At 40.4% G+C, this 23,585-nt stretch overlaps 2 protein-coding genes and 1 long non-coding RNA gene across 18 annotated transcripts in view; 2 read left to right on the top strand and 1 right to left on the bottom strand.

Moving 5' to 3' along the window:
* ZNF567 (zinc finger protein 567) overlaps positions 1 to 633 on the bottom strand; it is a 78,397-nt gene extending 77,764 nt beyond the window's left edge. For 6 of the 8 annotated variants that reach the window (XR_014257106.1, XR_014257107.1, XM_082439433.1 and 3 more), the window contains exon 1: positions 522 to 630. The gene's annotated coding sequence lies outside the window, so the exon portion shown is untranslated. Of the gene's footprint in view, positions 1 to 446; positions 498 to 521 lie in introns of those variants that run through there. The other 2 variants (XM_082439430.1, XM_082439429.1) reach the window with 2 other exon arrangements.
* ZNF461 (zinc finger protein 461) overlaps positions 1 to 23,585 on the top strand; it is a 133,158-nt gene that overhangs the window by 92,648 nt on the left and 16,925 nt on the right. The window contains exons 1-2 of one of the 9 annotated variants that reach the window (XM_082439425.1): positions 799 to 979; positions 14,962 to 15,055. The exons of 4 other annotated variants lie outside the window; for them this stretch is intronic. In XM_082439425.1, the coding sequence (XP_082295551.1) occupies positions 15,047 to 15,055 (9 nt within the window). In that variant the 5' untranslated portion in view covers positions 799 to 979; positions 14,962 to 15,046. 4 more of the 9 variants (XM_082439423.1, XM_082439426.1, XM_082439427.1 and 1 more) reach the window with 4 other exon arrangements.
* Positions 991 to 12,005, top strand: LOC309649439. Its single transcript, XR_014257114.1, has 2 exons — positions 991 to 1,288; positions 1,907 to 12,005. It is a non-coding gene; the product is annotated as an uncharacterized lncRNA (long non-coding RNA).

Below are 23,585 nucleotides of genomic sequence, written 5' to 3'. Positions count from 1 at the left end.
TACATAATTCTACAGAAAGCTGCAAAATTTTACTCACAAATCCCTTACTGTTGCCTCTCCAAAGTCGCATACAGTCTCAAACACAAATCTACTCGCACCTAATTTAAAAATTAGACACACGCAGAGACCCTCTCACTTTCATAAACAATAGGTTCCATAACGTTACACAGAATAACACACGTTCCACACACACACACACACACAAGACCAGGCACAAAAAGCTACCCAAACAGAACGCCTGTGTGTGCCAGGCCGAGCTCACACCCGCCTCGGGCTCCCTGTTCCCTTCTCGGCATTCCCAGCCCTGGCTCCCAGTTCCTTCCCCTGCCTAGGTTCTCGCTTCCCTCCTCGCTTTCTCTAGGGCCCGGACTCTCGCTTTCTTCCCCGGCCTTCTCTCAGCCCAGGTTCTCTCTCCTTTCCTCGCTTTTCGCAGTGCTGGTTCCCACCTCCCTGCTCAGCAATCCCCACCGGGTACCACAATCACCAGCCTGCCCAGCGCCAGCAGGACCCACCAGCCTCACCTTCGACTACTGGCCAGCCATCTGCGCTTGCGCACTCCGGCGCGGGCTCTACTTCCCAAGAGTCTCCGCGGCTCCTTCTTCGCCGCCGCGTCCTAGGCGCGCCTTCTCGACATCCGGGTTTTTGCGGCCTTGAACTACATTTCCCACAGCCCCTGGGCTGCTTTTGAAAAGAATTTTGATCTTTGGTTCATCTCTGATTCCCCTCTGAGGTCCTCTCGGTCGTCGCGCTCCGAGTGGTAACCTGAGTCTGGGCACGGCGGGCACTCACGGTGAGGAAGCCCCCACCCTCTGGCGCACACAGGGCGTGTGGAGCCTGGCGCTCAGGCCTGTGTAGGCGTGTATAAGAGTGTGTGAGCGTTTGTGGCAGTAACGAGGCGGGGTGTGTGTGCGGTGATGAGGCCTTGACTGGTGCAAGATGCGGGACCCTTTGGGTGACCGTGATCGGCTGTGATGTTGAGGTAGGTGACACTGGGGGGCTTGAGACCGCCCTTCAGAAGACGATGCTGTTGTTACCTAGTGTGGTGGAAGAGGCTTTTAATTCTGTGACCGGGTGGGAGTTTGGTTGTGTCACGGGGTAGAGCTTCATTTCTGCGGTTCTGGTTTAACGTCGGGACTGAGGCGATCTGTTGAAGATCTCCCTGAGAGTGTATCTGTGCCTGTCAAGACGACGATGCCTGTATTAACCGGTGTTGCACTGAAGCACGGCCTGAGCTGCTTTTGTCAGCACCTCCACCTCCAGTGCCCAGACTCCAGTGCTTAACACACAAGTGGGTATCAGTGGAGTGAGTGTTGCCCGCCTAGGGGCCAATTTTAGGTTCTGTTGTTTCTTAGTATCTGTATCCTTTTATCACTGCTTTCTCTTTTCTCCCACTTTATAGCCAGGACACCAGCTGCAGAGAAATGGCCACCAAACGGGGAGTCAGATATTTGAGTGGTGGGATAAAGGTTATATGCAAGCAAGAAAGCACAAACCTGTTTTTGGAATGAGTTTTGGGGCTGGGAGTGTCCCTTAGGCAGAGTCCTAGGAAGACCTGTAGAGAGCCTAGGAGTAGGATTCCTTCCTCAGAGGATCTCCTTTGGGAGCTGAGGTCAAGTTCCATGTTTCAAAACCACATCATTTCCAAAGCTGTCTCCCCAGGAAACTTGCTGTGAACTTAGAGAAAGTTTCAGCTCTGGTTATCAGTGACCCTGGCCTTTCCCTTCGATACTAAGAAAGGTCAGTAGTACTCCCATCTCCCCTTTACTTCCATCTGAGTATGCGTGTGGTAGATGACTGAGCTTGGGTGGTGTTGAAGAATTTCTTCCGGTTTAGCCAGTTCATGCTCTAAGAAAGGTCTGGTGTCTCATGAATCCTTACTCCCCTTCTCTTCACCCTTCCCCTGCAGTGCAGCTCTCTGAAAGAAGAGCCCTGGGGAAAGGAAAACGTTACAGAGCATATCTGAAAAACCAAGCTCAAGGTCAGGGATTTTGTTGTTGTTGCTGTTATTCTCTTTGTTTTAGTTTTTCAGAAAAGGGAAGTATTTGCTCTCCTTCTCCTGAAATGGTTAGGTTACAATTAGGCAGGGCCTTGTGATGTACTTTGACTAATAAAATGTGGTGGAAGTTAGACTTTCAAGATAAAACCTTAGGAGGTCTTGCAGCTTTTGCTCTTTCCCTCTTCCTGCCTTGAGACCACCAGGTAATAAGACTAGCTTGCTTGAAGACAAAAGATCACTTGGAGACAGAGGCCAAGCTAACAGCAACAACTGCCAGATGTTTCATTGAGACCATTTGGTCCATCCAGCCCCCACCAAGCCACCAGCTGGCTGCTGTCACATGAATGAGATCAGCAGAAGCACCACTCAGCCAAGCCAAGCCCGAATTGCCAACCCCCGGAATGATGAGCTAATTAATGGTTTTGTTTTAAGCCACAAACTTTTGGGGGCGGTTACATAGCAATAGATAATTGAAACTGCTGTTTAAACTTCTAGACATTTTCTATCACCCTATACTGATATAATTGTATTGGTCAACCTGCTTTGTTAAGTGATTTCTCTACTGATGTTATACCTTGAAAATATTCCATATCCTAAATTTTCTACAACTTTGCATTTGTGTATCTAAGTGTTCTATTCCATGGTTATTTTATAATTTATTCAACCAATAACTTTCCCGAGCAACTCCTTCTTCTTCCTGTCCAACTCCCACGTCTTCACCAACTTTACATTCCCTTCCAGGACCTTAAGGGGAACATGGGTTCCTGTCATTTCAGGGGTATGTAGACTCAAGAATGTGGCACTGACTTCTGCTGAGTGTGTATAGGTGACTCACCCCACTCAGAAGAATTTGTTCAATATAGGTGTGATATAGGACCAATGTACATTTATTTAACTAATAAACTGGGTCTCCCTGATTACAATATCTCTTTCCCATTTTCCAATTCAGAATCTGCATTCTGGAGCCATCTTAACTTTCATCACTGTGACTCATTGGGGAATGTGACTCTTTAGGCTGCTTAGCTATTTGAAGGATTGGTATGATTCCTGGAGATGGAAATGGGCATCTCTGCTGTGTTGTTTCAAAAGTGTCATCCTCCTAATACTTCAGGTTAATTTTTCAACTTCCTTTTCTGCCTGATGACAAAGGGAATGGTCTGAATTAACCACATCAGGCCTAAATCCCATTTCTTCTCCTATGTGCAGGTTTTATTATTAATTAATTAATTGATTTCCAAGGCAAATGTGGTTTCCTTGTTAGTTTCTAAGGCTAGTGGAGAGGTCGGCCAGCAAATCTGAGCCTAGATGAGGGGCAACCAGTAAGAGGAATTCATTGTGTATAAAATCTTAGGAGTCAAGATTTAGGACCTTTAAGGTAGTATTTGAGTCACTCATTTGAAAGGCTTCATGTCTGTGAAGAAAGTTCAGGCCTCTTAAGACAGAATTCAAACCACTACAACAATACACTCCATGTATTATATTCATATCTCCTATCATTTCTTTTGTTCTCAAAGAGGGAGGGATTAGCTCTATTATTTTTTTCTGATTATAAAATTAGTAGATTCTTAATTCAGAAATTTGAAGAATACAGAAAAACTTAAAGTAAAGCTCATCTAGAAACAGCTTATTTGTTCCAAATCATCTCACCTATTTCTCTGTGAATTAACACATGGATATAGCCATATAGGATTTTGAAATTCAAAACAGAATTATACTGTAATACTGTTTTGTCATCTATCTTCTTCATCTAACCTAATATAGTGAACAACTTTTCATGTCATCAAATGACAAACTGTCATAATTTTTTGAGTACACTGTTTGGATATACTATAATTTTTTAAACTGTTTCCCTATTGTAGGATATTTAAGTTCTTTCCAGCTTTTCCTCATTATTGTACAGTGTTTTACTGCACACTCCTTTTTGTGCACATGTGTAATTATATCTTTTTGACAGTCTCAGAAATATTATGGACAATGAGGCTTTCATAGTTAAAACCTGCTTATACATCTTTATCAATTGCCCTGCTTAAATTTTCACCAATATACAACACAGTATGAGTGTCTAGTCTACTAATATAGGGCATCGTCAGTCTTTTAAATCTACCAATCTAGTGGAAATTGTTTGTTTAAATGAATTATGCATGCTCAGGTTTCACTCAATGTAATAAAATCTGGACTTCTGGACAAAAGGCAGAATTGAAAGGGAACTGGTTTTGTAGTTAAAGAAATGTGGATTCAAAACATAGATCTGCCATTTATTGAACAGGAATGATTTCTTTTTTTTTTAATTTAAAAAATGTTTAAATTTTTGGTTGTTTCAAGTCTTAGTTGTGGCCCGCAGGATCTTTCGTTGTGGTTCGTGGGCTCTTCGTTGCAGCGCGCAGTCTTCTCTCTAGTTGTGACGCTCAGTAGTTGCGGTATACGGGTGCTCTAGTTGTGGTGTGTGGGCTCCACAGCGTGTGGGCTCAGTAGTAGCGTGTGGGGTCTCTAGTTGTGGCAGGCGGGCTCAGTAGTTGTGGCACGCACGCTTGGTTGCCCCACAGCATGTGGGATTGACCAGGGATCCCCAACCAGGGATCGAACCTGCGTACCCTGCATTGGAAGGAGGATTCTTAACCACTGGACCACCGGGGTAGTCCCAGGAATGATTTCTTTTCCTTTGTTTTTAATAAGACTTTTGCACAATATAGAGCCCAGACCTTAAAATCCTAGCCTGGTGATTTGTTTTATAAGCCCATACAACCACCATTTGATAAAGATAAAGAAACTTTTCAACATCCCAGAAGGCTCCCTTCATGTCTCTTCCCAATCAGTATACCTCAAAGTTAACATTATTTTGATGTCTATCACAGTAGATTCGTTTTGTCTGGTTTATGAACTTTGTATAAGTGGAATCATACAGTAGGTTCTTTTGTGTCTGGCCTCTTTTACTCAATATAGTATCTATAATAGCATGATTCTACATATGGGATAAAATTGCATAGAACCAAATATACACAGAAACACAGATACAAACGAGTGCATGTAAAACTGGCAAAATGTGAAGAAGTACTGTGTATTATATCAATATAAATATCCTGGTCATGATTTTTTTTTAACAAGAAGTTAACGTTGAGGGAAACTGGGTGAAGTTTATGTGGGATCTCTCTATATTATTTCTTACAACTGCATATAAATCTACAATGATCTCAAAATAAAAAGTTAAAGTATAAGTACACAGCTGGGACAAGCAGTTTGCCATTTGGAAAAAAATAAAATTATACCCATACCTCACATCCTGTCACAAGAATAAACTCTAAATAGATCAGGGAGGTAAACATAAAAATATGAAACCATATAGGTCCTAGAAGAAAGCATCGATGAATTCCAGTTTAACCTCCGGGTAAGGAAGAACTTTCTCATTATGACTCAGAAAATAGATGCAGTAAAAGAAAATATTGAAAATTTTGAAATATTCAAAGATTTGACTACAATTAAAAACACATAAAATCAAAAGACAACTTACAAATAAATATCTTTATCACAGATAAAGGGCTAATACTCCTGTATTAGTTTAATAGGATTGCCATAAACAGAATACCACAGACTGGGTAGCTTAAACAACGGAAATTAATTTTCTCACAGTTCTGGAGGATGGAGGGCCAAGATCAACAAGTTGGCAGCTCTGGTTTCTCGTGAGGTCTCTTGGCTTGCAGATAGCTACCTTCTTGCTGTGTCTTCATATGGCCTTTTCTCCTACACACCCATCCGTGGTGTGTCTCTCTATATGTCCTAATCTCCTCTTATAAGGACACTAGTTAGATTGGATTAGGGCCTACCCTATCAGCCTCATTTTAACTTACTTACCTCCTTAAAGGCCCTATCTCCAAATACAGTCACTTTCTAAAGTACTGGGAATTAGGAATTCAACATTTGATTCAGCTTAAAGTACTGATTCTTCACATCAGCTGAACTTTTACCTGCAATGGCGTCTCTCTTTCTGGAGCTGGTTTACTCACTGCTTTCTCTACCATTCAGGGCTGTCTCCTTTTTTCCAATGAGGAAATCACATCTAGCTTAGCGATATAAAGTGCTATATATAGAAAAAGGTGTGGGACTTGGGTCTGTGGTGGTGATGTCAATCAAGGAAGAGGAAGAGAAGGGCCAGAGGAAGATAAGTTCACCTTAGGTGTCAAGAAAATGAAGCCTCAGTAAAACCAAAACGCAGTTATTTCTTTCCAGTTATATAAATGTCAGATCAGTTCTTCAAAGGCTCTCCAGAGATTTCCTCCAGAAGGAAAACACTTCCAGCAGGCAGATTATAAACAATCAGGGGAAATACTCTAAACTGGCAAAACCAGACTCCAACATCACATCCTTGTGGTTACATCCCTCTGAGCAGAGTTCAGTCACTTACTTTCCACCTGGGAGAACTTGATGGACATCTTCAGAAGCAACAGTCCTGCAAATGACAAAAACACTCCAACTCTACAAAGCCTAGTCCCATATGACCCTGGGAAAAAAGGGAGGGTGGACCAGACACAAGAGCTAGGCAGCATATACAAGGAATTTCTCTCCCATGGCTCAGCTTTCTGAGTTCAGCAAGGATATACTAGTTTAATAAATTCCAGAACTTCCTCACAATGAGATAACTTACATAAATTTAAACTTAAGTATAATTTCTTTATAAGAACAATGTATTGATTTTAGAATATATGCTTTAAGGAATTTTGTTAAAGGGAACTTCTTCAAAAATAGGTGAAAAAAACTCATGTTGTAAGTCTTTAGGTTAGATTTACAGCTCAGCGTAGTCTAAACACAGTCGGATATGAATGATTTATATTTCCCTCCAACAAACGTGGTTTCTAAGCATGGCTGTGGGCGTTCTGCCTAGAGAAGAAGAGCTAAGAGGCTCACAGCTTGGTCTTGCTGCTTTGTTTTTTGTTTTCTTGATGGGGGATTTATCTCACTTCTGAAATATTAGCCATAATTCCTTGTATCCTGTGAGAAAATCACCTTGCTCCATTAGTTTCCTTTTGGACCCAATATCAAGAGATTCAAAACTATAAACTTGACTAGAAAAAATTCATTTATACCCAGAATTCCTGTGAATTCACAATAATTAGGAAATGGAATCGGGATACAGAGCAGAAGATATAGAGTTGGAAAATGGTAGACTCTAGTAGTTAAACAGTTAAAGGCTGAGGGCTTTGGAATTTAAATTCTGCTTCTATCTCTCAGGAACTCTGACGTTTCACAAGTTATCTCAGCTCTTGGTGCCTCACTTGACAAATCGGTTTACTGGGAATGATAAGGATACCTCCCTCAGAGGGCTCTCATGAGGATTAAATGAGACAATATGTAAAATACTTAGACTAGTGTATTAGTCAGGGTTCTCCAGAGAAACCGAACCAACAAGATGTGTGTGTATGTGCGTGTGTGTGCGCGCGCGTGTGTGTTTGTGTGTGTGTGTGGGGGGATTAAGAGAGATTTTAAGGAATTGGCTCATAAGGTTGTGAGAGAGAGAGATTTTAAGGAATCAGCTCATGAGATTGTGGAGGCTTGTTAAATCCAAAATCTGCAGGCCAGGGCAGCAGGTTGAACACCCAGGGAACAACTGCAGTTCAAATCCGAAAGCTCTCTGCTGGCAGAGTTCCTTCTTGCTTTGGGAGAGGTCAGTCTTTGTTCTGTTGAGACCTTTAACTAATTGGATGAGGCCCACCCACATTATGGAGGGTAATTGCTCTACTTAAAGTTCACTGATTTAAATGTTAATCTCATCTAAAAAACATCTTCACAGAAATATCCAGAATGATGTTTGACTGAATATCTGGGCATTGTGCCCAGCCAAACTGATACATAAAATTAGCCATCATAAATCTACCCCGTGACAACCTGGCACGTATATGCATCTCCTTAAGCCATATTTAATCTCCGAATAAAGACAATAACAAGGTCATTCTTCCACCTAATATCATAGAAATATCTTGCAGATAACCAAAAAACACATTAATCCTCTGCCCAGAAGAGGCTGCAAAGTCCTTGGTTGATATTTACTCTTCTCTTTGATACCTCATAACTTAAATATTATGATGTAAAGTTAATAATACTTAAATACAATGATAAAAGGTCAGTACATCTTATGTTACAATGATAAAGGGATAAAAAAGGGAAGAAAACAAAGATATCTACTCTACACACATACACAAATACAACAAAATAAGGAAGAAATCCTGATGACAACTACTGTCCTCATTTCTGAAACTGATCACAGTTGTAGTTGGCATTTATAACTACCTTCTTCCCCTACCCATTCCATATTCCCTTTGCCCTCAGCAAGCACCTCAGCCTGTCATGGTTCTTTACTTGGTGGAGTGACCCAAATATTCATTCTTGAAGAATGTGGCCCGTCAGTCGTCCTGCCTGAATAGTGTTGTAGTTTTCCATTCACTTTAATCACAGGGCCTGTTAATACTAAGAGATATCGGAAAGGCTCCCCTGTACTTGAGACATACTTTTCCTTACCTCCCTTGTGGAGTAGCAATCCAACTTCCTCTTCATAGTCAAGATCAACCACCCCAGGCAACACAGTAACTCCCTTATTTGCTTGTTGATTCAGAGGGTTAAGGAGCCCAAAATGGCTGGGTAGCAGTCTTTAACTTCCAGTTCAATGGAATCATTGTGTCTCCTGGTGGAAGCATCCCTCCATTTGGAACTAAGACCTCTGGGCAGCAGAACACAAGTTGTGGGGACAGAAAGCAAAAATTTTACTTTTGGGTTACTAGGGGTAATAGTGAGTGGTATCACTCCCATTACTTGATTCCTGGCCTTGTGAATACTGGCCATGGGAGAAACAGCACCAAATATTGGACACTGATCCAGAGCATATACAGCCTTCAGGAGAACCTTGCCTCAGCCCTGCAAGATACTGCCACCTAGCTGGCATTGTAACTGAGTCTTCAAAACATCATTCCATTGTTCTTTCAAGCCAGCTGCTTAAAGATGGTGGGGAACATGGTAAGACCAGTGAATTCCATGGGGATGGTACCATTGCTGCACTTATTTGTTGTGACATGAGTTTCTTGATCAGAAGCAATGCTGTGTGGAATACCGTGACAGTGGATAAGGCATTCTGCAAGTCCACAGATGGTAGTTTTGGCAGAAGCATTATGTGCAATAGAGGCAAGTCTGTATCCAGAGTGTCTCTTCCAGTAAGAACAAAATGCTGCCCCTTCCATGATGGAAACAGCCTAGTGTAATCAACCAGCCACCAGGGAATGGTGCCATATTGGGGACTCAGTGTTGGTCTCTTCTGCTGATTGGGCAGTCGGCAGTGGCTATAGCCAGGTCAGCCTTGGTGAATGGAAGACCATGTTGCTGCACCCATGCATAACCTCCATCACTGCCACCATGGCCACTTTGTTCATGAGCCCATTGGGTGATGACAAGGATGACTGAGGAAAGAAACTGGTATCCACAAAATGGGTCATTCTATCCACTTTATTGAAATCCTCCTCTGCTGAGGTTACTCTCTGGTGAGCATTCACATGGGACACAAATATCTTCATTTTTTCCCATTCAGAGAGGTCCATACCTCTTTCCCAGACTTCCTTGTCACCAATTTTCCAATCATGTTCCTTCCAAGTCCCTGACCATCCAGCCAAATCATTGGCCACAGCCCATGAATCCATATATAATCGCACATCTGGCCATTTCTCCTTCCAAGAAAAATAAGTAACCATGTGCACTGCTCGAAATTCTGCCCAATAGGAGGATTACATGTGCTGTCAGGGTGTGCTTGGCCTGACCAACATACCACTTTCATTTCATGATGGATTGCTGCTGTGCACACCCAACTTAATGGCTTGGTGGGTCAGATTACAACCAGTTCATGATGGGCAGCTCAGATCGCGTGTTAACTTGGTGGCCCATGGTTAAGTGTTCAGTTGCTACTAAGGCCCAGTAACAGGCCAAAAGCTATTTTGCCAAAGGAGAGTAGTTAATTGCAGAGGATGGCAGGGCTTTGATTCAAAACCCTAAGGCTCTATGCTGTGATTCACCTATAGGGTCCTGCCAAAGGCCCCAGACAGCATCCCTATCTGCTACTGATACCTCAAGCACCATTGGGTCTGCTGGGGTATATGGCCCAAGTGGCAGAGCAGCTTGCACAGTAGTCTGGACCTGTTGCAGAGTCCCAGAGCCTTCTCTTGTTCTGGGCCCTACTCAAAACTAGCAACTTTTCAGGTCACTCAGTAAAGGGATGGAAGTTACACATCCAAATGAGGAATATGTTGCCTCCAAAATCCAGAGGCTTCCTAGGGTTTGTGCCTCTTTTTTGGTTATGGGAGGAGCCAGATAAGGATAAGAACAACTTATCCTTCACCTTAGAAGGGATATCTGACATGTCCCACTGGGTCCCTAGGAATTTCACTGAGGTAGAAGGCCCCTGAGTTTTTGTTGGATTTATTTTCTACCCTCTGACACACAAATAAATGTCTTACCAGTTAAGTCTGGAGTAGTTGCCACTTCTTGCTACTAGGTCCAATCAGCATATTGCCATCAAAGAAATAGACCAGTGTGACATCTTGTGGAAGGGAAAGGTAATCAAGATCCCTATGAACTAAATTACGACATAGGGCTGGAGAGTTGATATAGCCCTGAGGTAGAACACTGAAGATGTAATGCTGGCCTTGCCAGCTGAAAGCAAACTGCTTCTAGTTGTCTTTATTAACAGGGATGGAGAGGAAAAAAAAATTGCCAGATCAATGGTTGCATACCAGGTACCAGGGAATGTGCTAATTCCCTCAAGGAATGAAACCACATTTGGTACAGCGGCTGCAATTGGAGTCACTACCTGGTTTAGCTTATGATAATCCATTGTCATTCTCCAGTATCTATCTGTCTTCTGCACAGGCCAAATAAGCAAGTTTAATGTGGATGTGGTGGGAATCACCACCCTTGCATCTTTCAAGCCCTTAATAGTGGCACTAATCTCTGCAATGCAGTGTTTCTTTTGGTTTACTATTTTTCTAGTTAGAGACAATTCTGGTAGCTTCCACTTGTCCTTTCCCACCATAACAGCCCTCACTCAACAGGGCAGAGAGCCAGTGAGGGGATTCTTACAGTTCCTGAGTATGTCTATCTCAATTATCCATTCCAGAACTTGGGAGGAAAACCACAGGATGGGTTCGGGGTCCACTGTGAGATGGACTTGAGCTAAAACTTCATTGATCACCTGATTTCCATAAGCGCCTACTCTGACTGGTGGACAACAATGATGTTTTGGGTCTCCTGAAATTATTGTCAATTCAGAGCCATCGTCCAGTAATCCCTGAAAGGTCTGATTATTTTCCTTTTCCTCAACATACAGTTATCCTTACCAGGAAAAATTAACAGTATACATTTTTGGCAATGTAGCAGCGTCTCTCATTAAAGGGGTTCTAAGTTAGCACACTGGGTCAAGTCTGGGAATTGAGCGGCCATGACTCTCTGTTTTTATTATTCAAGTTAAGCTTTTGTTCTCTTGACCTAGAACTCTTCCACTTATACAGATCAAGTTAAGAATTTAGTAGACTTCCCATCTATTTCACTTCCACCAAAGAACATCAACCATACTCCCAGTAACCACATAACAAATTAAAAAACAAACCAACCAAAAAACCTTTCATGGTCATTTTGCATTCTTCATCACAATAAATTATTTCATATTTTTAAAGTCATGTTTTAATTCTTCTTAGATTTAAAAGAATTTCCATTGGAAATTTAAATTTTCAAGTAACTCTGATGCTTCAGGAAGCTTAGCCATTATCTTTTTAGAGATAAGTGAGGTTCAGAATAGGTATCACCTCATACTCAATCTCACACACGTAATATTGCAGTCTCTCACAGTTACTAAATTCAGATCACAACCACACACTGTCTTCCATCCAGATCTTAACTTGCATAAGTTGCATTCTAACACACACAAAAACACCTTTACCAAATCTCTTGCATGACCTCCCGCTCAATCATACTCAAAACATCAAAGTCACAACGTTATAATCACCAGCCCTTTTAAAGCCATATGCAGAGACTTGGGTACAGTCACAAACCACTTTCACATACTTCATATATTTCACTCAACACCCTCTCCCAGTGATAGGCTCAAGTGCAAACCATCTCATATACATAACAGAATCAGACACAGAAACACAACCACATGTTCTCACAGATACTATATCTCCTCACACTTAAGAGATAGAGCTTCTGGCCTCAGCAAGATTAAAAATCTTTACCATAGATTTGTCCCTTATCGCAGATAATCATACTAGTTTCCACCCCTCTGGATTAATTCCAGCCTGTCACACACACTTAAACACACAATGTCACCTCACCTCTCTCTCTCACACACACACACACACACACACACACACACACACACACACACACGAACGGCTCAGGACCAGCTCGCCTGCCCCAGGGATCTGTGATTCATCCACTGGGTCCCTCCTAGTTCCAACAGACCAGCTTCCTCCCTTCGCTGGTGAAATTTACCTGCGGACACTCGCCACACCCAAACCCTCCCGGTAGTCATAGGTGGACCCAGCACAGGCAGCCTTCCACCGAATGTTGTTGAGGTCACTGCCAGCAGAGCTAGCCGCGCCACCCGCAAGCATGCGTAATCAATTACACGGTCTCAAAGCACCACTCACAGGTTAAGTCACATCACATTATGCCACCTCACAATCACTGCACGTGGCAAGCTCACTGCTTGAATCTACACGAAAATGTAGCACATCCACTTTCACATACAGATTTCCTCACGCATGACATCCTCACAGTCGGTGTCACATAATCATCTGCCTCTCGATGAGACGCGTACGTAACGGACTCACAGAAAATACATCTCGCATCGCAACCGCGGAGAGAACCATCCAGAGGCTGGATCTCTCCGCACCAGACAACAGTTCTCTTAAGCCAGCTGCCCGCGAACGTGCACATTGGGAGGGTGGGGACAGCCACCGTGTCAGGCTTGAAATCCGTCCTCAGAGAAATCTGAGGTTCCGAATTCAGACCCCAAACCCGGGTGTGAGCCACGCAAACTGGGTGGTTGCGGCGTCACTCCAAGCCCGAGTGAAACAGCGCAGGTGCGGCCGGAAGTCTGGCGGAAGACCTACCTCGTTAGCCTCCCGGGCTCCTTCCTCTAGGACTAAGTTTCCCAGAGGACACGGCTTTCCAAAGCTACTTCCGGTCAGAACGGCGGTTGAATAGTCGGCAGCAGAGGCATTCGAGGGCTTCCCGTTACGGGTAGAGTAGGCAGGGCTCGGCGTGAGGCTTCGCCGGGAAGTGCAATCAGAACTTGGACCAGAGCTCCTCCTGAGGATGCTGAAGGTGAGGAATCCTGTAGCCCCAGGACCGGGCAAGAGGAGTATCTGGAGTGTTAGGCCTCTTAGTGCGGGACCTGACCTGGGGAGAGTAGATTAGTCTGTGCGTGCGTGACGGAAATTAGTCTAATGACTAAGGGTATTTGGCTGTTTGTTGTGACAGCAACTGGATTCGTGCTTTTGTAACCATTGTAATTTTGTGCATGGCCATATGTGTAAATGGAATTTGTATGTGTTTATGATCATGATTGCAGGTGACTATTTGTGTAAGCCCCATTTACTTACATAAAAGAAAAGCACATTTACACAAACCTCTAAACCCAGGCTCACCGTAATCAGGCAGTTAGGAAGACATTCCAGTAGTCACCTGTAGATTCATACACACGTCATAAAGCCAGTCACATAATCCCACCATCGCCCCCGTGTTTATCATCATCACACAACCTCAAAGTGACTTATATAGTAAAAAAAAAAAAAAAAAAGAAAACAACAAACAACAACAAAAAACTAACCATATGCCCACTTAGTCGGTGTCCTCCACAGTTATCTGAAGAGCTCACACACCACCAAGAATCAGAGAAACATAGTCTTCATGGTCACAGACAACATCTACTCCACATCACACTCAAGGTCACACAAAGTTTGAGCTTCCAGAAAAGCCTAGTATCTCATAATTTTTCTCTACCTCACTACTTCTGCCATTCCCCTTAGAAACACCTCGAATTGGAGGAAAGAATGGCACTGTTGCACATCCAAAAACAGTGTCTAAGATGATTTGGTGCTGCATCTTACCTGAAATTTTCACATTAACCTTCAAAATTCCTTTGTTATATTACTTCATTTAAAGTAAAAGTTATCTATACTTCTTCAACCACTCTGAACATTTTATTGCAAATGCTTTCACCCTCCTTATGTACATACATATATGCTTATGTTCATGAGTATTTTTTCCCCAAAGATTAGAACACAGTACACATTGTTTTGTAATTCCTTATTAAACGATATTTAGGTCTTTTTTGCCTGTATTTAGGGATAAATTTCAGAAGATTTTCCAGGATGTGGTTTTTAAAATTCTCACCGGTACTTCAAACTAAAGACTCAAGTATTTATTTTGCTCCGGACATCTTTGTTCTGTTTCTTCTTTTCAGTGTTGCTTTAGTGTCTATTTTTGAAGTTCCTGTTACACAGGAATGTTAGATATAACCAAAGATCTGTTAGATCTTTTGAGTCATTTTCTCTTTCCCTGACTTTTTCATAAGGTCCATTTCCTTTTCTTTTTCCTTTTAATTCAGTGAGAATCTGGTCAGGGTAGGTCTGAGCAGGCCAGTTGGGTCGATTTTATCATAGTGTTGGGACACTGATTTGCCTCTCTAGATCCCTCCTGCTAAAGAGCCTGGGCCCAGTCTTTCTTGAATCCATAGCTGGATTCCCTCCTTGCTTTGAGTAAGGTTGGGATTTGTTCAGCTTTTTTCTGATCTTTTATGTATGTGTGTATGGGATCTGGGAGTAGGAGACGTGAAGTGGGGGAAATGTCATTCTAAATTAGCACATTGGGAGCTCAGAGGCAAGATCATCTCATGTTTGTTTTTGTTTTTTGTTTACTTTTAAACCCCTCTCATTCAGCAACACTTTCTTTGGACTGTGAATTTATTCTAAAGTGGAACTAAGAAGACAGCTAATAAATACATTGAATTCTAAAAAAAAAGCCATGGCCCATGTAAGTTGTTGTTTTCTTGTTCCTCATTGAAGTAGTACTCTTTTTTTCCTATAGGTCATGTGAATATTTGCATTCTTCATCCTGATATTGTTACCTAACTGAATATCATACAGTAACTTGCCAGCGAGTGAGTAAGTGATTGTGCCAAAAATATAGGATCTTCCTTTTTTGCTCATCTCTCTAACCAGTTTATATACTCATTCGATAAATCATTACTTATTTCCCCTATGCTGAGTCTTCTGGCAGAATAAGGAAAGAACAGAAATAGTATCCTTTTGAGGGAAATATTGATGTTTCTCTTGTCAGAACTTTGGTTTGATGAACTGATTTAACAAATATTTACTGAATACCTACTATGTGATAGGCATTCTTTTAGGTAACTAGGACTAAATCAGTGGGGGGTAAAAATCAGACACATACAAATCATTCCTTGTGGAACTTGACTTGTAACGAAAGAGACAGAAAGTAAATAATCAGCTTATATAGTACAAGACTTAAGACACACAAATATATATATGTGCATATGTATGTATGTGTATACATTATATATATATAGTCAACTCCCATATCTGTGGGTTCCACATCTATGGATTCAACCAACTGTAGATTGAAAATATTCAGGAAAAAATATTCCAGAAAGTTCCACAAAGCAAAACTTGAATTTGCTTCATGCTAGCAACTATTTACATAGCATTTACATTACATTAGGTATTATAAGTAATCTAGAGATGAGTTAAAGCATGTGGGAGGATGTGTGTAGGTTATACGCAAATACTATGCCATTTTACATGGGACTTGAGCATCTGCAGCTTTTGGTATCTGTGGGGGTCCTGGAACCAATTCCCTGTGGATAGCAAGGGATGACTATGTATATGTAATGAACAAAATCATTGTATGGTAAAACTAAGACGAAAGAGCAAAATATATGTCTTGTCAATCAATAACTGTATATGAGTTCTTTTTGTTTGTTTTGTTTTAATTTTAATTTTTGGGTGCATTGGGTCTTTGTTGCTGCGTGCAGGCTTTCTCTAGTTGCAGAGAGCGGTGCTACTCTTCGTTGCAGTGCGCGGGCTTCTCACTGTGGTGGCTTCTCTTGTTGTGGAGCATGGGCTCTAGGCACGTGGGCTTCAGTAGTTGTGGCACGTGAGCTCAGCAGTTGTGGCTCATGGGCTCTAGAGTGCAGGTTCAGTAGTTGTGACTCATGGGCTTAGTTGCTCCACGGCATGTGGGATCTTCCCAGACCAGGGCTTGAACCCATGTCCCCTTCATTGGCAGGCAGATTCTTAACCACTGCACCACCAGGGAAGTCCCTGGATATGAGTTTTAACATACCTATTAAGAGAAAAAGTCTTTCAGATTGAGTCACAAAGAAAAATTCAACTCTGCATCGGACACTTAAGTGATTCAGTGATTCAGAAAGTTTAATAAAAGGATGGACCAATTATACCAGGCAAATGGAAACTAAAGGAAAACATACTAAACTTCAGGCCACATCACACCATTAAACATGGCAAAGAGGGACTTCCCTCGTGGTCCAGTGGTTAAGAATCCACCTTCCAATGCAGGGGACGTGGGTTCCATCCCTGGTTGGGAAACTAAGATCCCACATGCTGTGGGGCAACTAAGCCCGCGCCACAACTAGAGAGCCCGTGTGCTGCAACTACAGAGCCCATGCTCTCTGGAGCCTGTGCACCACAACTACAGAGCCCGTGCGCTCCGGAGCCCATGCGCTGCAAGGAAAGACCCCACGTGCTGCAACTAAGACCTGACACAGTTGAAAATAAATAAATAAATAAATAAATATGTATTTTTAAAAACATGGCAAAGAAGGACACTACATAATTCTAAGGTGTAAATTTCAAAGTGAAGCTAAAATAGTTATGAATTACCTACATATAAAATATTACAGCAGCAACTTTCCTAAAAATAGAAGAGCAGATAGAAGAAGAAATAGATACTTGCCAGCAGTAGGGGACATTAGTTGACCCTCTTAGTCAAAGTCAAGACAAGTGGACAAAATTTAGTAAGGATATTGAAGTACTAAATCACATACTCCATCAAATCTATCTTACTGATATACATTAAATGCTAATAGTAGTGAATATGCATTTTTTAAGTATCCATGGACCATTCAGAAAAAAATGACAAAATATTAGGCTGTAGTAAAGGCCAAAAAGTACAAATGATAGATAATATTCTCCGAACACAGTGAAATACAACTAGAATTTAATTACAGAATCAGAAAAATTATTATTCTTACCAGCAGTTTATAAAATCTGTCTTAGTAACTGCTGAATCAAAGAAGAAATATAATCTAAAAAGTGAAAAATTTCTAATGTCAGTGATAGCACTACATATTGGAACCCATGGAATTTAGTTAAAGCAGGACTCTAAGGGAAAAGTCATAGATTTAAATGCTTCTAACAAAAAATAATGAAAATACGTAAGTTAAAAATAAGTAGAAAGAAATCTGGAAGGGATTTACAAAGATAAAAATTACATGTGTTACAAAACAGGAAAAAATTATAACTAATAAGATAAATCAATAAGTTAAATTGCTAACCTTTGAATCATGAATGAAAAGGGAGAAAGAACAAATATACAAAACGAAAAGGGGAAAATCCACAGAAACAAAGGAAGTTCAATAGACTCTTGAAAAAAATACTTTATTTGATTCTTTGCAAAGAATTTTATTTATTCACATATATACCATTTTCAATTGCTCTCTCTTCTTGAGATCTGAATTTCTGTTTGGTATCATTTCTTTTTGGCCTGAAGACATTTCCTTAGCATTTCCTGTAGTTTGTATCTTCTGGTGACAAATCCTCTCAGCTTTCTTTATGTGAAAATGTCTTTATTCCTCCTTTATTTATACAATAAGTCAGGACTTGCATCCTCCTCCTCTATTTTCTGGAAGAGTTTTTTTTATAGAATTTGTGTTATTTATTCCTTAATTGTCTGATAGAATTCACCAGCAAAAAACATCTGTGGTAGGCAGAATAATGAGCCCCCTTAAAAAAAAAACTGTCTGCGTGCTAATCCTAGAACCTGTGAATAGGTTACCTTACATGGCAAAAGAGAATTTGCAAATATGATTAAATTAATGCTTTTTAAAAAATAAATTTATTTATTTATCTATTTATTTTTGGCTGTGTTGGGTCTGCATTGCTGCACGCAGGCTTTCTCTGGTTGCGGCGAGCGAGCAGTGCCTGCTATTCGTTGCGGTGCAGGGCTTCTCACTGTGGTGGCTTCTCTTGTTGCAGAGCATGGTCTCTAGGCACGCGGGCTTCAGTAGTTGTGGCATGTGGGCTCAGTAGTTGTGGCTTGTGGGCTCTAGAGCGCAGGCTCAGTAGTTGTGGCGTATGGGCTTAGTTGCTCCGCGGTATATGGGATCTTCCTGGACCAGGGATTGAACCTGTGTCCCGAATTGAATCTGGCAGGCGGATTCTTAAACACTGTGCCACCAGGGAAGTCCCCCAAATTCATGCTTTTGAGATGGGGAGATTATCTTGTGTTATCTGAAGAGTCAGGGTCAAAAGAGGATGTGAGTACAGAATATGCATACTTTGGTTAAAAAAATGCAACATTACTGGCTTTGAAGATGGAGGAAGGGGGCCACGAGCCAAGGAACGTAAGTAGCCTCTAGAAGCTAGAAAAGGCAAGGAAATGAACTCTTCCCTAGAGCTGCCAGAAAGGTGCACAGCCCTGCCAACACCTTGATTTAGTCTAGTAAAACCCTTGTTGGACTTGTAACCAACAGATCATAAATTTGTTGTTTTAAGCTACTGCATTTGTGGTGATATGTGCAGCATCAGTAGAAAACTAATACACCATCTGAGTTTAGAATTTTCTTCATGGGGAGACTTTAATTTCTTTAATAGATAAAGGGCTTTGGGTTTTTTTTTTTTTTCTTGAATTAGTTTAGTAATTTGTGCCTTTCAGGGAATTAGTTTATTTCAACTTAGATGTCAAATTTATTGGCATAAAGTTGTTCATAATATTCCCTTATTATCATTTTAATGCCTGTCAGATCTACAGTAATGCACACTTTTAAATTCCTGATATTGATAATTTATGTCTTCTTTTCTTTTTTTTTTAAATTTTATTTATTTATTTATTTATTTATTTATTTATTTATTTATTTATTTATTTATGGCTCTGTTGGGTCTTAGTTTCTGTGCGAGGGCTTTCTCTAGTTGTGGCAAGTGGGGGCCACTCTTCATCGCGGTGCACGGGCCTCTCATTATCGCGGCCTCTCTTGTTGCGGAGCACAGGCTCCAGACGCGCAGGCTCAGCAATTGTGGCTCACGGGCCTAGTCGCTCCGTGGCATGTGGGATCTTCCCAGACCAGGGCTTGAACCCGTGTCCCCTGCATTGGCAGGCAGATTCTCAACCACTGCGCCACCAGGGAAGCCCTGTCTTCTTTTCTTGATCAGTATACTAGGAGCTTGTCAATTTTATTGGTCTTTTCAGAGAACCAGCGTTTAGTTTTACTGGTTTTTCTCTCTAGTTTGCCCTTGCTGTTTCACTGATTACTGATCTTATTTATTCTTTCCTTTGTTCTGTATATTTTAGATTTAATTTTCTCTTATTTTTCTAGCTTAAAATTCCCTTTCTTCTTTCACCCATGGGTTATTTAGAGGAGTGCTCTTTAACTTCCAAATATTTGGGAACTTTTTCAGTTCTTTCTGATAATTCATTTTTAATTTAATCCTGTGGTGGTCAAGGAACATACTCTGTAATTTCTATCCTTTTAAATTTATTGAGATTTGTCTTATGGCCCAAAATGTGGACAATTTGGTTAATGCTCCATGTGCAATTTTTTTAAAGAAAGGGTATTATACTGTTGGGTAGAGTGTTTATCAGTTAGGTCAAATGTTTGTAGTGGTGATCAACTCTTCTATATGTTTACTAATTTTTTTTTGTCACTTGGTCTATCAATTACTGAGAGAGGACAGTTGAAATTTCCAGATACAATGGTGGGTCTGTTACAGTTCTGTAAATTTTTGCTTTATGGTATTTTGAAGCTGTGTTATTAGGTGCATACATATTTAGGATTGCTATATCCTCTTGACAAATTGACCCCTTGATCATGAAATATTCCTTTTGGTAATAATCTTTGTCTTGAATTCTGTTCTCTTTATTAACATAACTGATTCAGCTTTCTTTTACCATTTTCTTCATGGCATATCTTTTTTCCATCCTTTTATTTTAACCTATTTTAAGTGTATCATATAACAGCATATACTTTGGTTCTACTTTTTTACCCAGTCTGACAGTCGCTGCCTTCAAGTATCTACACAGGGTTTAGCAAACTATGGCATGCTGGCCAAATCCAGCCCACAACCTGTTTTCCTATGGCCCTCAACCTAAGAATGGTTTTGCATTTCAGAGGGTTATAAATAAGTAAAGAAAAAAGAATATGTTATAGGGACTATATGTGATCCACAGAGCCTAAAATATTTACTACCTGACCCTATTCAGAAAAATTTTGCTGACTTCTAGATAGACTGTGTAAATTAAATGTAATGATTATGTTTTAATCTATCATCTTATCATCTATTCTTTCTTCCTTTTTTTTTTCCTATTTTCCTGCCTTCTCTTGGACTAATCATGTATTTTTTAGTATTCCATTTATCTCCATTATAGGATTATTAGCTGTACCATTTTTGTTTTGTTTATTGTTTTGGGGGTTGTTCTAAGGTTTCCAATGTGATTTTTTTTTTCACACACTGTATTTTATTTTTACAAGAGATAAATAAACTGACACCAAGCATTGTAAATGGATGACCACAACAAAAGCAACAATGATTGCAATTACCAAACACGAAACACACTCATACTATGTCATAATATTGACATTCAGTCCAGTAATCCTTCACTGTAACAGCTCCTTTACTTTGCATTGAAAATTGATTTGTATATTTTTTGCCTCTGAGTCCTTGTGGGATTTTTTTTTTATTCAAACAGAAAGTCACAAAAATTATAATCATCCTCATCAGTTCACTCAGTCCCATGTAATTAATTTTTTTTATCTTGATCTTTTGTTAACACTTTTATGAATTCATCAGTTTTCCATTAGAGTTCTGAAAATGCTTATTCATTTAGTCAGCAGTATAGTCAGTTACCAGAAACCTGTACTTGTCAGTCTTTTCCATGAATTCCTTCAAGATGAAACCCTTTTATAGGAACATTTTTGTGAAAGCAAAATTTATAGGAACATTTTAAAAACAAAAAAATCTTACTGGATCTTCCAATAATTTTACACAACTTCATACATAATTCAAAAATCTTAAAACTGGATATTTCCATTTCCCCTTCCCATCTTTTTTTACTACTGTTATCATATATTTTATTTCTAAATACTTTTAAACCACACATGCTTATTTTTCTTTTTTTCTTTCTTCCTTTTTTTTGGGGGGAGTGTGGTGTGCCATGCAGCTTATAGGATCTCAGTTCCCTGACCAGGGATTGAACCCAGGCCATGGCAGTGAAAGCCCAGAATCCTAACCACTGGGCAACCAGGGAACTCCCAGCTTTTTTTTTTTCTTTAAATGGTCAATTATCTTTTAAAGAAATTATGAGATGAAAACAATATCTTTCTTATTTACCTCCAAATTTATCATTTCTGGCACTCTTCATTTCTCTGTCAATAGAAGTTTTTACCTAGTATAAATTTTTTCCACCTGAAAAACTTACTTTAACATTTTTTGTAGCACAGGTTTGTTACTCTCAAAAAAACAATCCAACAGCAACAGAAATAAAACTCCAAGCTTTATTTCACCTTCATTTTGAGGGATTTGAATTGGAAATAGAATTATAGCCTAACAGCTTTCTTTCAGCATTTTTTTCTTCCAGTTTTATTGAGATATAATTTACATACAGCACTGTTTAAGGTGTACAGTATAATGGTTTGACATACGTACATCATGAAATGAGTATCACAATAAAGTTAGTAAAATCCTTCATCTCATGTAGATACAAAAATGAAGAAATAGAAAAAAATTTTTTTCTTGTGGGAACTCTTAGGATTTACTCTTTTAACAACTTTCATAAATAACGTTCAGCAGTGTTAATTATATTTATCATGTTGTACATTACATCCCTAGTACTTATTTATCTTATAACTGGAAGTTTGTATCTTTTAACCACCTTTATCCAATCCCCCTCCCCACCCACTGCCTCTGTTAACTGCAAATCTGATCTCTTTCTCTATGAATTTGTTTGTTTTTGAAGTATAACTGACCTACAACACTATGTTAGCTTCTGTTATGCAACATAGTGACTTCGTATTTTTATACATTTCAAAATGATCACCATGATAAGTCTAGTTACGGTATGTCACCATAGAAGAATATTACAGAGTTATCTACTATATTCCCCACACTGTACATAGCAGTTTTTCTTTCTTCCTCCATCTCTCTCTCTCTCTCTCTTTCTCTCATTATTTTAGGTTACTGACCTCTCAAGTTCAAATGCATTTTAACAACTCTGCATGTTTTACACCATCCCCCAACTCTTCCTGTTTTTATCATATTTTACATCATTTTGTTTTGTATATATATCCCTTAACTACTTAATGCAGATATAGATGATTTTACTACTTTTGTCTTTTAACCTTCCTACTAGCTTTATAATGGCTAATTTACTACCTTTACTGTATATTTGCCTTTACAGATGAGATTTTTCTTTTTGTAATTTCATGTTTCTAGTTGTGGCCTTTTCTTTTTCACTTAGAGGAACATTTTTTGTAAAGCTTGTTTGGTGGTGCCAAACTCTTTTAGCTTTTGTTTGCTTGTAAAGCTTTTGATCTCTCCATCAAACTGAATGAAAGCCTTGCCAGGCAGAGTACTCTTGGTTAGGTTTTTTCCTTTCATCACTTTAAATATATCATGCCACTCCCTTCTGGACTGAAGAATTTCTGCTGAAAAGTCAGCTGATAGCCTTATGGGAGTTCCCTTGTACGTAACTTATTGCTTATCACTCTGTTTATCCAATCTTCTCCTGAATTCTTTGAACATCTTTACAATCGTTACCTTGAACTCCCTATAGGGTAGATTGCCTATCTCCACTTCACTTAGTTCTTCTTCTGGGGTTTTATCTTGTTCCTTCATTTGGAAGATGTTTCTCTGTCACCTCATTTTGCCCAGTTGGCTGTTTTTATTTCTGTGTTTCTGATAGATTGGTTACCTTTCCCAACCTTGGAGAAGTGGCCTTTTGTAGGAGACGTCCTCTGCGTCCCAGCAGTGCTCTCCCCTCTGGTCACTAGAGCTATATAGTCTAGGGGTGCCCCATATTTGGGCTGCGTGGGTCCTTCTCTTGTGGTGGCCTGACTACTGTGGGCAGTCTGGTAGGTGTGGCTGGCTCCTGGTCCAGTTGTCTGCCAGGCCCTGTCTTATGCAGAGGCTGATGGGCACTGGTTGGCAGAGCTGGATCACGAGACTCCTGGCAGTGGGGCCCACTGGTGAGTGGAGCCAGGTGGTTGTGGGGCTGAGGGTCCCAGATCTAGTGTCGGCATGCTGGTGGATGG

This window comes from Balaenoptera physalus (assembly GCF_965194825.1).
Source record: "Balaenoptera physalus genome assembly, chromosome: 19".
NCBI lineage: Eukaryota > Metazoa > Chordata > Mammalia > Artiodactyla > Balaenopteridae > Balaenoptera > Balaenoptera physalus.
Note: the sequence above shows the minus strand (reverse complement) of the source record. Positions and strands in the feature narration are given on the sequence as shown.